General features: G+C 39.5%; 1 protein-coding gene across 3 annotated transcripts in view; it reads right to left on the reverse strand.

Annotated features, from left to right (window-relative positions):
• Window positions 1-7,515: 7,515 nt before the first annotated feature.
• Window positions 7,516-15,699, reverse strand: part of DDHD1 (DDHD domain containing 1) — a 101,069-nt gene continuing 92,885 nt past the window's right edge. For 2 of the 3 annotated variants that reach the window (XM_067554786.1, XM_067554785.1), the window contains 3 exons: window positions 12,429-12,681; window positions 10,743-10,937; window positions 7,516-8,344 (listed from right to left, as the gene is read on the reverse strand). In XM_067554786.1, coding sequence (XP_067410887.1) covers window positions 8,163-8,344; window positions 10,743-10,937; window positions 12,429-12,681 — 630 coding nt within the window. In that variant the 3' untranslated portion in view covers window positions 7,516-8,162. The remainder of the gene's footprint in view (window positions 8,345-10,742; window positions 10,938-12,428; window positions 12,682-15,699) is intronic. The other variant, XM_067554787.1, reaches the window with a different exon arrangement.

Genomic DNA, 15,699 nt, shown 5'->3' on the forward strand with positions numbered 1-15,699 from the left:
CCCCAGCGAAGACCCAAGGGTCTCTGAGAACCAGAGGCAGGACTGGGACCCAGCAGGGAGCGACCATCTTAGAGAAGCTGCGTTACCCTCCCCCACCACTAGAGGGTGGAAGAATACTAAGGGATGAAGCAGTTCCCTGACCTACTGCTAGAAGGAAGCGCTGGACCCACCGAGGTTGAGGAAGAGGTGTCACAGCTTGTACTATTCTTTTGTACTCCTCCGTAGCAATCTGTCCATATTTCCACTTTTTGTAGGATTCCTTTTTCGATTTTCAGGTCATTAAAGAGCATATGATGGAGCCATATTGGCCTCTTACTATTCTTCCAAACTTTCCTTCACACCTGGATAGTTTGTTATTGTGACTTTAGTATCGTCTCTGAGAAACTGCTAAACTCTCCTGAACTTTTTCCCTTAGCTTTTCTTCCCATGGGACCTTACCTGCCAGTTATCTGAGTTTGTTAAAGTCTGCTTTTTGGAAGTTCACTGTCTTTATTTTGCATCTCTCACTCCTTCCTTTCCTTTCCTTCCTCTATTTCATTATCACTTTCACCCAAAGTGCCTTCAACCTGTAGATTTGCAACCAAATTCCTCCCTGTTGAACAGTCATAAGATCTACAATAATAAACATAAATTGGAGGAAGAATTCACACACCTGGAATGTTACCATTAATAGCTACTATCTATAGAGGAGGTAATATACTGGCAACACTTATGGCCAAAGAAATATAATTTCATAATGAAATCAGGAGAAGCAAAATGCAGTACCTGAGTTAGGAAATTAAAAGAGAAGCTAATCAATCTATGGCAGACATCCACAGAACTGGAGAATGAAAATGAAAGCTCTTTCTAGATAAACTATTGAGAAATTCAAAACCACAAGAGATTACTCATGGGACTAAGTCATGTTTGCTCGAGGCTCACTGACTCCTTGCAATCTTACCAAAAAGAACAGCTGAGATGTGTTAGTTGACAGTCCCTACAATTGTTCTCAGAGGAAGGTTTTTATTCTGGAATTTGCTTTCCAAGAGCAGCAGTTTATTGACTTTCAGAGCATGCTGAAAAACCTGTTTGCCCAGGCATTTCTCCCTTCAAGTTTGGATTATTAATTCTTGGAAGATGAAGACAGATTGTTGACGCTTTGTCAGTGTCAGATTTGTGTATTTTAAAATAGTTTTGTAATTGCACTTGGGGAAGCACACAACATCGCAACAAATACAGCTAAATGCGAAACAAATAGAGTTGTAAATTATGTAAAAGAAAACCTCAAAAAGCTAGAGAATCCAGCTGAAGGATAAGCCATTCCCAGATCCACTGCTTACCAACAGGACAGAATTGACTGAGAATAAGTGTCAGAGGGAAGTTTGATGCCAATGATGACCTCAAACTGCTTGAATTCAACACATATAGATTCCACCTGAGCAAAACATCTAAATTCATGCTTAAGGTTAAGCACATCTTTAAGTGCTTTGCTGAATCAGGGCTTCAAGGAACAGGTTTCATAGTATACAACAATACAAGGCTATCTGATTTCAACAAAGTCAATTTTGGGAAATAAGAAATCTGGCACCTATGTTCAGAAGTATTTGATTCCATGAATTTTGAAGACACAGGACATCCTCAAAAGAAATAATGCAAGCTACAATTCCAGTGGACAAATCAAGGCACAAATGGCAGCAAAAGGCACGAGGAGAGGCTTATCTAAGAACCAAGGGTCAAAGAGAACTTGTATTGGAGAATATGTATTGAAGAAGGAAAGAGAAACAAACAAACAAAATGGTCTGGGGTTGAGGAAAACGTTTTAGAAATTCAACAAGTGAAGGGGGGGCAGGCAGAAAGAGAAAATAGATCCATTCAATAAGCTGGAAAACAAAGATTCTAACATGGATGACATTGTGAATTGCTTAAAAAAGCTTTCACAAGAAAGACAGAGAAGACCAGTATAGGACAGAACGAGCATCTGGTCAGTATAGTTGTTGATGAAGAGTGAAATTGGTAGGGTAATATCTGGAAAAATTGGAAAAAATAATTCAGAAGGTCTGGATACATCTCCCTAGGGTCTTCAGGAAAGCATGTAAAAAATTACTGAACCAGCGGCAGTTTTTGAAAAATCATGGTAATACAGCAACAGAAGGGAGAGAATGAGACAGTGATCTAGTAAATTACCATTAGGTAAATTAACGTCAATGCTAGTTAAATAATGCAATACTGACGGGAAGTTAAAAAAAAAACAAAAAAAAAAACCCAAAGTGTCTATCAATTAATTGAACCATGAAAAATAAGCAAACCAAATTTTGAAAGAAACTTGTGACTGCTTGTTTGATAGTTACAAAGTCAGTGGAAAAGTGATATTAAATAAATATACATTAATATACCGGACTTTAGTAAAACATTTCATATGGAGTCTCATGAATTCTTACTTGACAAATAAATTCAAATTGACTTGGATTTTGAAAGGCACATCGACTGCCAACTACCTGAGGGAACAAACAAAAGGATAACAATAAATTGCAAGTGAGGAAGAGATGCAGATCAGGAGTAACAACACGTGAGTACTTGTCCCAGTTTTGTTCAACCTCATCATTAAAGTAACCAGAAAAAGGACTAAACTAATTGGATGGTTTTACAAGCAACAGTTAGGATAGTGAAATAAAAGGGATTTTGAGGTTAGACATATAGGCAATAAAGGCAAAAAGTAACAAAAGAAGAGGAATTGCTTAATGTGGCCCAAGGAAGTAGAACTAGGAGAAAGGGATGGAATTGAGTAAAAGAATATTTAAGATGAATATCAGGAAAATGACTTAACAGCAAAGACAGCAGTGAAAGTCCTGTGGCCAGAGTCATTTTAAACTGACATAGCACTCAAGGACAGATTGCTGGAAACAGTCCTATATTGTTAGGGAGCTAGACATGACAACCCAACAGGTTCTCTCCAGCTCCACTTATTTTTCAAGAAAACTACCAGAAGATGCACCTTGCAAAGCCAGACTCCTCTCTAGTGGAAGAAACACTGGCAGTTGGCTGATATGACATTCCAACTATACCCTGAGGTCACATGATCCATGACACAAAGATTCTGATTGTTATGTTTAAGTAATCTGGATTGTGAATCTACTAGAATCTGCTTTATCTCACAGAACATACCCATCAGAAAAACCCACCCCTTCCCTATCAACCGTCAATCAATAAAACAGTGAGACTATTTCATCCTAATTAGGGAGTAACTTGTGTCAATGATGAGGGGTTAAAAGAGTAAAAGTCTACCCCACACAATATAGTTAACGTTTGTCACATTCTTTAGAAACAGTTTCCTTTCAGACGTATGCTCTCTCCTCCTGTGTCCTTAATAACATTAATGAACATTTAGTCTACTAGATGTTTCACAGATGAAGCTATAAATCAAAATAGAATAATCCATTCAAAGACTACAAGGAAGGTTGAAGATGGGAGAGATGGTTTCCAAAGGGAGGTAAGTACGTAGAACTGTACAACTGAAGAGTCCTCATGTGGGGTTGTTCCTGATCCTTGATCAAAATTGTCGTTCTTATAACAAGGAAGGCTGTGTGTCTTGGTACTGGTTGTGGTGGGAGGCCTCTTTTGATATTTTTCTTTTCTTTTTAGGTAGTTCAGATCTACTGAAACCAAAGAAGTTGATCGGCCAGGATCTCTGCACCATTTGGGATCTGCTATATTTTTATTTATTTGCCAGTATATATATACACACACACACACACACCAAGAGACCTCAGTGCGGCCATGGAATCTTTTGGAGTGTGTAATGATTAGTCCATGGACTTGGTAAAAGAGATCCATCAAAAAAGAGGCTTACTACAGTGTTTTGGACCTAACTAAGCAATCCTGACAGCTGCAGCCAAGATACTTGATGCATGACAATGATAGAGATGGATTGTGCTGCAACGTCGGCTGCATCTAGGAAGGCTTGCAATGCAGTCCTTGTCAAGAGCTGACCTTCTGCTATGATGGCCTTAAACTGTCAGATGATCAGGTAAGTGTACAATAAAAGTGCTGAGTTTACTACAGTTAACGTGGTTGTACTTTGCCATTAAATCTTGGTAATTCATGATCCTAAACTGAAGGATCATGGAGGACTAGTTTTTATGACCCAAGAAATTGAGGCACTTCTGGTTCTAATCATATGGTGTAGATTTAATATGAAGTTGTCTGCCATGCTCGTTAAGAACTTGCAAAACTAACGAATTAGGTGGAGAATGTGAAAATAAACAAACATTCAGAATTTCTGGCTGGAATATGGTACTATTTCTTTGGTGCCTTTTCATGTTGGTGCTGCAGTAGCTGGCATCTGCCAGGTGGTCTTGAAAAGTTCAGGTACAGCCTCATACACTTGCAAAGCCACTCAACCATAAGGTGCCATGTGGAAAATGTCTACGAGCTTATGTTGCGATTCTTGGACCTCCTTCAACAGGATCTGGAGTGAGTCAGTCATACATTTAATCAATTCTTGAAACTGTTTTAAGATCTTCAGCGTATGAAGGTGGAAGTGGCATCACAGCTTTATCTGTAAAGTGGAGGAGATATTAATTTCTGGTGTCACCTTCTTATCAGCTCTTGCTGCTTAAAAGACTCTTCCTGCAGTTAAGGCTGCTAAGGAGGAAGAGATGGAGCAGGAGATGGTCTTCCTTGATGTTCCCTGAAAGAAAGACTAAGAGCTCTTGACAATTGTTGGCGACAGGCAGTCTATGGGTCCCAATATGGCCACTGAGAGGGGCGATAAGATAAAGAAGGTGGCATCCAATGCTGCTTATACTAGTGAGAAGAGAAATAAGCTTGTTTTGCCCTTAGATCAGGGTAAGATGTCCCTATGATGGTAGGGAGAAGAATCTTTCACAGATCTAGGAACCTGAAGAGTCCTTTGCATAGTCAAGAGAAGAAGCAGGCAGTGGAAGGAAAGGTAGCTGTCCTCCTGGTCAGAAGATACCAGAGAAGTAGGTGGTACCAAGGAAAGATTAAGTTTTAGTGACCCAGCCGATCTCGGAACCAAGAACCTCTTTGTGCCCATTAACAAAGGAGACTTTGGCTAGTCTGAGATGAACAAGTCTCTCAAAGATCTAAATTCCTGAGGTACCAGGTGGATTTGTGCGAAGATTGCCTGAGGCTACACAGACAGTACTGAGGATGCTGCTTGCCCCTACGGCTCCTGCCTAGTGAATGTTGTCAGTATCAAGGATGTTGATTATTTTGGAAATACCAAAGTAGTCTGAGGCACCTGGTTGGGTACTAGAGGTAGCATGGATAGATCTGCAGAGTGTACAGACTTCCTTAATGCAGTATTTAGAGTCTCTTTCTGGTGTGGCTGTGCTTACATGGTAGTTAGGCTGACTTCCAAGTTTTAGAAGAGCTATGGGAGAAGCCTGAAGCCTTGTCCAGGAAATGAGGTCTTCAACATGGCCGATTTCTCAGAAGACTGAGGTTGTTTCGAAGCAGGCTTTTTATAAGAATTAACTCCTTTTCTTAGGAGGCTTAAGCAGTCCCTTCCAACTCATCCTGCAAAGATCTTGGCAAACGGGGTATGGAGATCACTCAGAGGCCAATGTATGGACAGGGGCATATCTTGGCCTGGATCCAAGGCAGGGTGAAGCAAGCACTCCATCATAAAGAGATGGAGTCTAATCTCTTAGTTTTAACTAGCTCTCCCCTTAAAGGCTGAGCAGATGTTGCATTTAAACTGGAATGTTCATGTCACCCAGACAGTGAGTGCACCAGGAATGTACATCACTGGCCAGGACAGATTCCCAGCAGGTAAGGTAGTGCTTGAATCCCAGAGATCCTGGCATACCCCAGTGATGATGGCAATGATACCCAAAGGCAACCTCGGACAGACGGAGAAGGGGTAGAGAAAGGATTAACAGAAGAATAAACATCAATGAAGTCAAGAAACTATAAAACTATACAAAAAAAAGGGAAAACTAAATAACTGCACTAAACTAATATTAGAGAAACCTAAGGCTAAGCTACAGGTTAAGCTAGAAGCAGGCATGCTAGACACTCCATCTCAGGCCAAGGCAGCTGAGAAAGAATTGAGGGCGGTTTGCCTGCACAGCTGTATATATCCTTGCTATGGGGCACGAGGATGTGTGGAGCACAGGCATGGACGGAACGACACTGCTTCCAAATATCTCTGATCAAAGGCACATGGGCATATCTGGACATTGAGCACATAAGGGCACTTCTCAAAGACATGCTCCTACAGAACAGTGGCGCCAAAGGCATTTGTCTCTGAGGGCCTAATTCCATTTTTGGTTATGGTCCATGGTAAAAATTTAGGACTATAAAACCTCCTCAATCCACCAAGATAAATGGGAGGTTTTCACAAAGATCAAAATTAGAACATAGCTTTTTGTAGTAGACTAAGCTTTTAGATAGTATCAATGGGAGAATACACCTCCATTAGGACCCTTCTGTCTCCCCCTTATCTCTTCCATCCCCATCTCCATTTTCACCCTCTTTTCTGCCTTTGCATCTCTTCTCCTTTTTTCTCTCTAGCTATTCCAAATTCCTAGTCCCAACCTATGGGCTTCCCTTCCAATTCCTTCCCCATTCCATCACTAATGTAAGCAATGAAATAGTTAATGTTCACACTATAAAGTGTCTTCAGATTTAACACCCCAAGATTAAAGGGGTGGATGGGGCAGTTTGCACATCTCACAGTCTGTCTCCAGACTCAGGAAGACATTATTACTACATCTGTTCACACTGGGTTTGCAACCTCCATTTTTTTAAAGATGAAAATGAAAGCTTATATCCTGCAAATTCTAAATATACCACACAGGTCACATAAATACATCATCTGGATCCAGCACACAGGCCACGTATTTGACACTTCTGCTCCAGAGGCCTTAAAATGCTGTTTCATGATCCCAGAATTGACTTTAATTAATTCATTTGAAGATTATTTCCTTTCATCGTAACACCTGGGAATTGGATCCAGCTACAACTGCAATCCTTTTACTGACAGTCTGATTTTCATAAAATGGAACACCAGCAGAACTCTTCAGTTTGGCTTTTAATAAAAAGCATCATACTGTTTGCTTCTGGTATCAATTATGCAAAAGCTTCTGAGCTTACCAAATTTGTTTTAAGTTGCGCTTTTTCTTCTTAATACATATATTGCATGTTTTCAGTAGCAGTAAATGCAATACAGTTGGCCACTTCGAATTATGTCTAACATGAAGTCCAAAATAATCCTTGAGTCATTTGTGAGACATGTGACCAAAAAGGCAGGGGCCTATGAAAGAGGTTACTTACCTTTGAGAAGAATGTAACTAGTGTCATTTGTGTGAAACCACAAAGATTTATTTTTAATGAAAAAAATACTGAAAGTGTGCTACAGTGTCCATATATTCATTTGAATAGTACAAAGATATGTATATCTGAGAAAAAGTCTTAACACTGTAGAAAATAAATGTGGTTCTTAAATTAAGCCAAAAGAAACCAGTAAAAAAGTAATGTTTTGTACACTGGAAGAAATGAAACAATTAGTCAGAGGTAATAATAAATTATAATTACAGTATTTCAAATATTTGTTTCATGCTTTTTCAGCATTAGTTTCTAAACAAATTATGTGTAATACACCCTTGAAGTCAGCAGTCAGAATGGTCTTTCAATGGAACTGTGAATAATATACTGAAAATTTGAATAAAGTCCTAGAAAAATGACACCAATATTTATTATTTACTGGTACATAAAACATAGGAACATGGCAGTTTTAGGTTTGCATCTAACATAAGTTTTGTTAACGAAAATTAATTTGGTTTCAGTTTACTAATGTGTATATTTTAATGAACTAAACAGCAATTTATGGTCATTAGTAAGTATGTCACATAAGCACTTTGCGCCAACAGTGCTTATGCGATGCTACACATTGTCCTGGCTTGCTTATACAATCAAAATCATGAGAATTTGAAATAATTTTAGATCTAATTAGCACCGCAAATGTTTAAAACTAAAGTGCTTTAAAATACAAATCACTTTTGCTCTTTAGAAACAGGAAAAAATCCAAACATGCACTTAAACCTGAAACCTCCATGCCGTAGACACTACGTTTTAACAGTAAAATATCAGTTTTGTGCCATTTGTTGTAAAATTCTTCCCCCATCTATCAAAAAAAAAAAAAAAGAAAAAAAAATTCAATCTGGGTCTAAATTTGATTTTTCAGCATCTTCTTGGTCCTGTTTATACATGAAGGTTAGAAGGAAGAGAGCAACATCCAGAGATGACCAATATGCAGTGTGCGATGTTACTGCAGACCAGTATCTGCTCTCCACAAGACCTTCCCTGAGCTCAAAATCAATCCTGTGCTCCAGTTCCACTAGAAATGAAACAAAACAGAAACAAGAAGTGTTACTAGATCCATACTTTGACAAAAGAAAAAACACATGCTAATTGTTCTATCAATATTTGTGTGTTTCCACTTGCCAGTATATAAAACGTGCCTAATATTCCTTTGTTGAGGGTTTAGAGTATATTCTTCTTTTGTAATTAATTGCGTGCGTGTGTGTATATATGCAATTACTACAAATAACACCGTATTTATGGATAGATCATGCAGCAAACACTGAAGGTTGGGAAATAATAGTTTTTGTAATCACCATATTCTTCAGTGTAACTAGCTGGAATTATTCAGCAGCTGTCCTGATCTTTTCTTCTACAAACAGGGTTAGGCTAAGATTTTAAAAAATGATTAGAGTGATATTGGATATCTTAATTTTTAGGGGCCCAACTTTAGACATCTTGAAGGGTCATAGATTTTCAGAAAATGTGGAGCATCCGCCCTTTGAAAATAAGGCTCCTTATAGATGTCTCAAGATAGGCTTCAAAACAAATGAAGGCACCCCACAATCACTGCCACTTCTGAAAATCTTGGCTTTAGTCCCTACACCGAAAGTCAGTCTGGTTAAATTTCCAGATTTTTCCAAAATGTTTCAGGAGCTGCCCTTTTATTTCAACAGCTGCTACTGTAGCACCATATACATGAAAGCAGTTTTTACTGTGCATTTAACTGACTTAACTGCTAACATAATTAACACATTGTCATTAGCTCATTTCTAGAGATTTCCTTAGCTCTAAAGGAGCAACAGGATGAAATGGATAAACTAAAATCCCAGTTAGCCACAAAGGCCAATAATCATACTGGGAAAAAATGGAATTGCTTGTCAAAGCCATTGGCTCAAAAGGCAAAAAACTATAATAGCACTTAAAACATGCTCATAGCAGATATATCCACAATCATGATATCAACCGCATTCAGGGGGATATAGGGCTTAATATTTTCCAACCAACATCTAACTGGATTCCAAATAAATCAGACTATGCTGGTTTCTGTGCAAGAAAATTGCTAAAACACTTCTATCTCTTAAGAGATTCCACTACAGAACCCTGGGATACAAGCAAGATTCACATACATCTATGCAACAGGCCTTTCAGAAGTTAACACTTCAGCCATGGGCTATGGTGTGGGATCTCCATCTATGGAACACGATAGAGATATACAGGGATTGAGTGGCAAGGCTTGAGTTGCTAAGTTCCCTGAAAAGAACCCAACCAGGATTTTAACCACAACCACTGTTACTCCTCCACATTTTCCTTACATTTAAAATAAAACCTCTGCTCTATGAGATGAATGAGTCTCTCAGATTATATGTTGAAGCTAGTTCTGATCTAGGGAATTGTAAAGTACTATGTGGACACTACCAGAAGATGCAGTACTGGCTAATACGTGTGACTCAACTTTTATTACAGTGATAATTTAAGAGGTATGGACCCAAAGTCCATGTTGATCAGGGCCCAGTCAAAAGCCCATGTTGACCACAACACTTAACATTTTTCAGAAAAGGAAAAACAAAACTTCAACCTCAGCTTAATTCCAACATTAAAACTGTCAGAGTGAAACAACTGACTGTGCCTACAGAGCTTGGATTACCTATGACTATTTTAAATCATCTCTTTAGCAATGACTGACTGTGCAGTATTGTGTATGTAAATCTAGGGAAAACACCTTTGAGAGTGCGTGAAGTCAAAAAAGATGAAATAAGGAGCCACTGAAAAACTGTTGAAAATTCAGATTAGATTAAATCAGATTTTTCACAGTAAATGCCTTGATAGAGCTGATTGAAAAGTTTTGAAATTAATTTTTATCAACATTTTGAATTTTGGCCCTCATTTTTCATGAAATCTTTGGCTGAATTTTTGTCCTGTATTTGGACCAGTTCTGTTAGGGGCAAGGACTGTGTTTTTCTCTGCAGTTTGTACATCACCAAAAAGTATATCTCAGTGCTGGATATATAGTAGAGAATACAAAAAATGCACTCTACAATAAATGGTAAATTGGATTTCTCTGAGACACTTATGCTGATTTTTTCCAATCATATTTTAGAAACCATTGCAGCAGAGAACTTACTAGCTAAAGTGCTGTGAAACATACAAAGCACTTAAAGAGCAAAAGAGGAAAAAAAAGAACAATTCAAAAAGATGTAACCCTCTGGAAATAATTGAAAAAGAGTTAATGAATGGGAATGAACCCAATTTTTATCACCCTAAGCTACCCAGGAAACAATTTAAATAGGAACCTATGTTTGTTGTTATAACGCACACATTTCTACCTTCCCCCTGCCACAACTAATACATCCAGTCAACTTAAAAAAGAGGATCCATTTCCAAAAGAGAAGGCAGAAGATAAAACTTGTTGCTGAATGTAAAGATGCACTAACGTGTGGGGTCAAGGAAGCCAGAGCTGCTGTGCGGGAAGATTGGAGTTCCAACAGTAGACTGAATGGCAACTGGCTTCTTGTCTTCACCCTCTGTTCCCTCTTTTCCAGTCTCAGATGTTTGTGATGTGGGTGCAGTAGATCGTCCAAATCTTGAGAACAACATCCCACCAAGGCCCTTCCCAATGCTAGCTGCGCCTGCATTCAGCATAAAACAGAACAGGCACTGTGATTGCTAAATCATACCACAAATTAAAGGGACCATTACACCCATCAATTACAGCTGAATGACAGAGAAAGAAAAACACCACTCATGTTTTTCCAGGGTGGGAACAGCAGCTTATTTAAATGAAGTGTATGTTTTTTATCATGAGACTCAAGTCTAGTGTACAACCAAGGTTATAATTCAGAAACTGTAGTTAGGGAAACAAAAATATGCAAGAACAGTTTTGGACCAAAAAAATCCAATACTGAAAATGTCTATTTTAATTCTTGTTTTACAGACAAATTCTTTTAAGAGCTCATTCATTTTGCAACACACTGGGTTGGGTACTTTACAATAATTACAGTACATTCTATGTGAAAGAAAGTTCACATTATCATCTTTAATGAGAGGACATTCCCTTCATCAACTTCCTATGCTTGCACCATTTCTACAGAGATTTGGAAGTGCTATATTATCATTGAAAGGGGTTGACTTTATTGTTTGAGAATCACTGAATGAACGTTTAAGACAGTTTACAGAGTCATAGCCTTAAGAGCTATAACATTTTCTCCTGGCTTTGCTGCCATCTTGTGGCTATGTTAAAAAGCTACTTTCACAGTAAAACGAAGTTAAATACACAGATCTTATATGGAAAAAAGAAAGCTACGTAGTGAGATATGTCAAATCTTGCTTAGAAGTATTATATAAATCACAGTAATTCCTTAAGAAGATAGGAAATGAAGATTTTACTTGCTCAGTACAGAAGAAACTCAACAGCATGGTTTCTTGTTTAACTTTCTTTCAAGTTATTTTAGTATAAAACCCAAACAGTGTAGGCCCACACTGAGCAAAGCTCTTAAGCACATACTTAACTTTAAGCACAAGAGTAACTCCTTCAAAAGCAAAAGTGACTGCTCATATGTTTAAATTTAAGCCAGTGTTTAAGCTGGATCAGGATGCTAAAGACAACGAAAGGGACTGAAAAAGATTTCAGGTTAGAATTTTGCATATGGAAATTCACATTATTTTAAGTGAAATGGAATCTTAACATTTCTCATTACTAATCAAGGAGTTTGCTGCCACTCACCAATACTGTAAAACGTGAGTTTAATGCGAATGTTTTAATTCTTCATGCCGCAAACTGACATTTGATTATTGGATATTGACTATTAAAACATCAGGATGTTATTTCAATTAAGCATGCAACAAATAAAACAGTAGTAGAAAAAAAAATTGGCTGTAGTGTATATAAACGTCCCATTCGCTTAAGTAAAAGTTTATTTGGATTTAAATTAGCACTGCACATATGTTGTGGAAGTATTGGAAAGATACCATTACAGCACATTTATAATTATGCCTTCAATATCAGAAAGAGAAAGCTTTGTATGAAATCAAGGCTCTATTAACAATTAATCAAAATGGTATTGCATGAAGCTGAATTGCAAAATGTTATGTACATATAAAATGACTTAATCAGCAGCTACCTAATATACTTGCTTTGCCTATATTTGTTATTGACTCCCCATAATGGCGTCGAACCATGACTGGCGAAGTAGCTGGGCTTGGTATGGTTGGCGTGCTTTCACTCTCGGTGACTGAGGTAGGTTCTTTTGTTGGGTTGAGAAAGCTTGGTTTCATGTGCTCATAAGGTAGAGGGTTTGCAGTGTTGTACCAGTGGATCTGGACAGGTGAAATGTTGCTGTAGTGCTTCAAAATTAAAGGTTCTAGTCTATAGGCCTGCAAGATAAATTTAAGCGAAAAAAAATCTTGAGCAGTGACAGTCACTGAAAATTAAATTCACTTATCAATATACAGTGCTCTTCATCCTCAAAGTACTGAGCAAACACTAATGATTTATTCTGTGGATGAATGGATAAACAGCAGCAACTCCATTTTACAGAAGAGATACACACAAGGAAATAAAGGGAGTCAGTGAGATAGTCAGTATTAGAATTCAGGAGTTCCTTGCTCTGAATCCCTGTCACTCTGTTAAGAAAAGAAATCTTGTTAATCTGAAATAGCTGCAGCAAATTAATAGCCAGAAACTGACTGCAGTTGAAAATATTGTGGTCTGTATTTATTTTCATTTTCCTGGAAAACTGGTAAGTTTCCCCGCTGCTCATGAACCTACCCTTGTATATTCCTGTGCAACACTGCTACTACTACATTCTTTCATCAGAAGTGAAAAGTACTGTTGAGGGTACGCCATTACAGCACAGCAAAAGACTTATCCTTTCTATATGGATAAACTGATTCTGCATTTCACAGCAAATCATCAAAATTGGCTACTTAAGTTTGCTTGCACATGTGCAAATGTGGAAAGTGCAGATAGACAAATTTAGGTAGTGAGCTTTGAAAGTCTGGTAAGACAGAAGCCTTATTACACTTATTAACAACAGAAACCCCTTCTGGACAGTACAGGTGACAGCAAGTTTTACCACCTTTCTGGCATCTCTTTGTAACGTACCACTGAACAAAATCTAGGTAATAGTTAGAGTAAAGGACAAATGGTTGTAGCCTGGCTCAAATGTGTGAGGAGTGTTCACGCTGGTCTTAAACACTTCTAAAGCATCCTGAAGTAATCAATTAACTCAAGGTAAAAAAAGTAGTGTAAACATACCCTGATGGGACATCTGCCCCACACTGGCACTGAAGGGAGCCTAAAAGCAGCCAGTAGGAGAGGAGCTGGGAGGAACAGCCAATCAGGCCCATATAAAAGGAGCTGCAGGGGAGAGCAGAGCAGTCACTGCCTGCAGCTCAAGAAGGGAAGACTGTGTCTCTTGCAGGCTGAGAAGCCCGCAGCACCTGAGACAGATCTACTGCTGGCAGGGACTGGGGGAGCCAGAGAAGCTCCTGGCTGGCTGCTGAGAGTGGATAGTAGCAGGTCCTGCAGACGGGCGAAGAAGGTGCTAGGACTGGGGGGAAATGACCCAGGGAGGCAGCAAGAGGGAGAGGAATCATAGATTAAGGCTGGAAGGAACCTTAGGAGATCATCTAGTTCAGCCCCTGGCTCAAAGAGGGCTTTGTCAAGCCAGCCTTAAAAAACTCTAAGGATGGAGATTCTACCACCTCCCTAAGTAATCCATTCCAGTGCTTCACCATCCTCCTAGTGAAAAAGTTTTCCCTAATATCCAACCTAGACCTCCCCTACGGCAACTTGAGACCATTGCTCCTAGTTCTTTCATCTACCACCACTGAGAACAACCTAGCTCCATCCTCCCTGAAATCCCTCCTTCAGGTAGTTGAAGGCTCACTCTTCTCTTCTGCAGACTAAACAAGCCCAGTTCCCTCAGCCTCTCCTCATAAGTCATGTGCCTCAGCCCCCTAATCATTTTTATTGCCTTCCACTGGACTCTCTCCAATTTGTCCACATTCTTTCTGTAGTAGGAGAACCAAAACTGGACACAATACTCCAGATGTGGCCTCACCAGTGCCGAATACAGGGGAATAATCACTTCCCTTGATCTGCTGGCAATGCTCGTATTAATGCAACTCAATATGCCATTAGCCTTTTTGGCAACAGGGCACACTGTTGACTCATATCCAGTTTGTCCACTGTAGTCCCCAGATCCTTTTCTGCAGAACTGCTGCTTAGCCAGTTGGTCCCTAGTCTGTAGCAGTACATGGGGTTCTTCTGTCCTAAGTGCAGGACTCAGCACTTGTCCTTGTTGAACCTCATCAGATTTCTTTTGGCCCAATCCTCCAATTTGTCTAGGTCACTCTGTATCCTATTCCTACCTTCTAGGGTATCTACCACTCCCCCCAGCTTAGTGTCATCTGCAAAGTTGCTGAGGGTGCAATCCACCCTATCCTCCAGATCATTAACGAAGATAAACAAAACCGGCCCCAGGACCGACCCCTGGGGCACTCCCCTTGTTACCAGCTGCCAACTAGACATCCAGCTATTGATCACTACCTGTTGACCCTGAAGGGATCTAGCCAGCTTTCTATCCATCTTTTAGTCCATTCATCCAATCCATACTTCTTTAACTTGCTGATAAGAACACTTTGGGAGACCGTATCAAAACTTTGCTAAAGTCAAGATATATTACACATCTACCCTTTCCCCACATCCTGAGTCAGTCAACTCATCATAGAAGGCAATCAGGTTGGTCAGGCATGACTTGCCTTTGGTGTATCAATGTTGACTGTTCCTGATCACCTTCCTCTCTTCCAAGTGCCTCAAAATGGATTCCTTGAGGACCTGCTCCATGATTTTTCCAGGGACTGAGGTGAGGCTGAGCGGTCTGTAGTTCCCAGATCCACCTCCTTCCCTTTTTTGAAGATGGGCACTATATTTGCCTTTTTCAAATCATCCAGGAACTCTCCCGATTGCCACGAATTTTCAAAGATAACGCCAATGGCCCTGCAATCACATCAGCCAACTCCCTCAGAACCCTCATATGTATTGTATCCGGTCTCAAGGACTTGTGAATGTCCAGCTTTTCTAAATAGCCCTTATAACCTGTTCTTTCATCACTGAGGGGTGCTCACCTACTCCCCATACTGTGCTGCCCACTGCAGTAGTCTGGGAGCTGACCTGGTGAAGACAGAGGCAAAAAAAGCATTGAGTACCTCAGCTTCTTCCACATCATCTGTCACTAGGTTGCTTTCCCTATTCAGTAAGGGGCCCAAACTTTCCCTGACCTTCTTTTTGCTAACATACCTGTAGAAAGGAAACCCTTCTTGTTACTCTTCACGTCCCTAACTAGGTGCAACTCCAATTGTGCTTTAGCCTTCCTTATTTCACTCCTG

Source organism: Emydura macquarii, unplaced genomic scaffold (assembly GCF_026122565.2).
Source record: "Emydura macquarii macquarii isolate MOO-44397 ecotype Brisbane River unplaced genomic scaffold, CSIRO-AGI_Emac_v2 contig_1551, whole genome shotgun sequence".
Taxonomy (NCBI): Eukaryota; Metazoa; Chordata; order Testudines; family Chelidae; genus Emydura; species Emydura macquarii.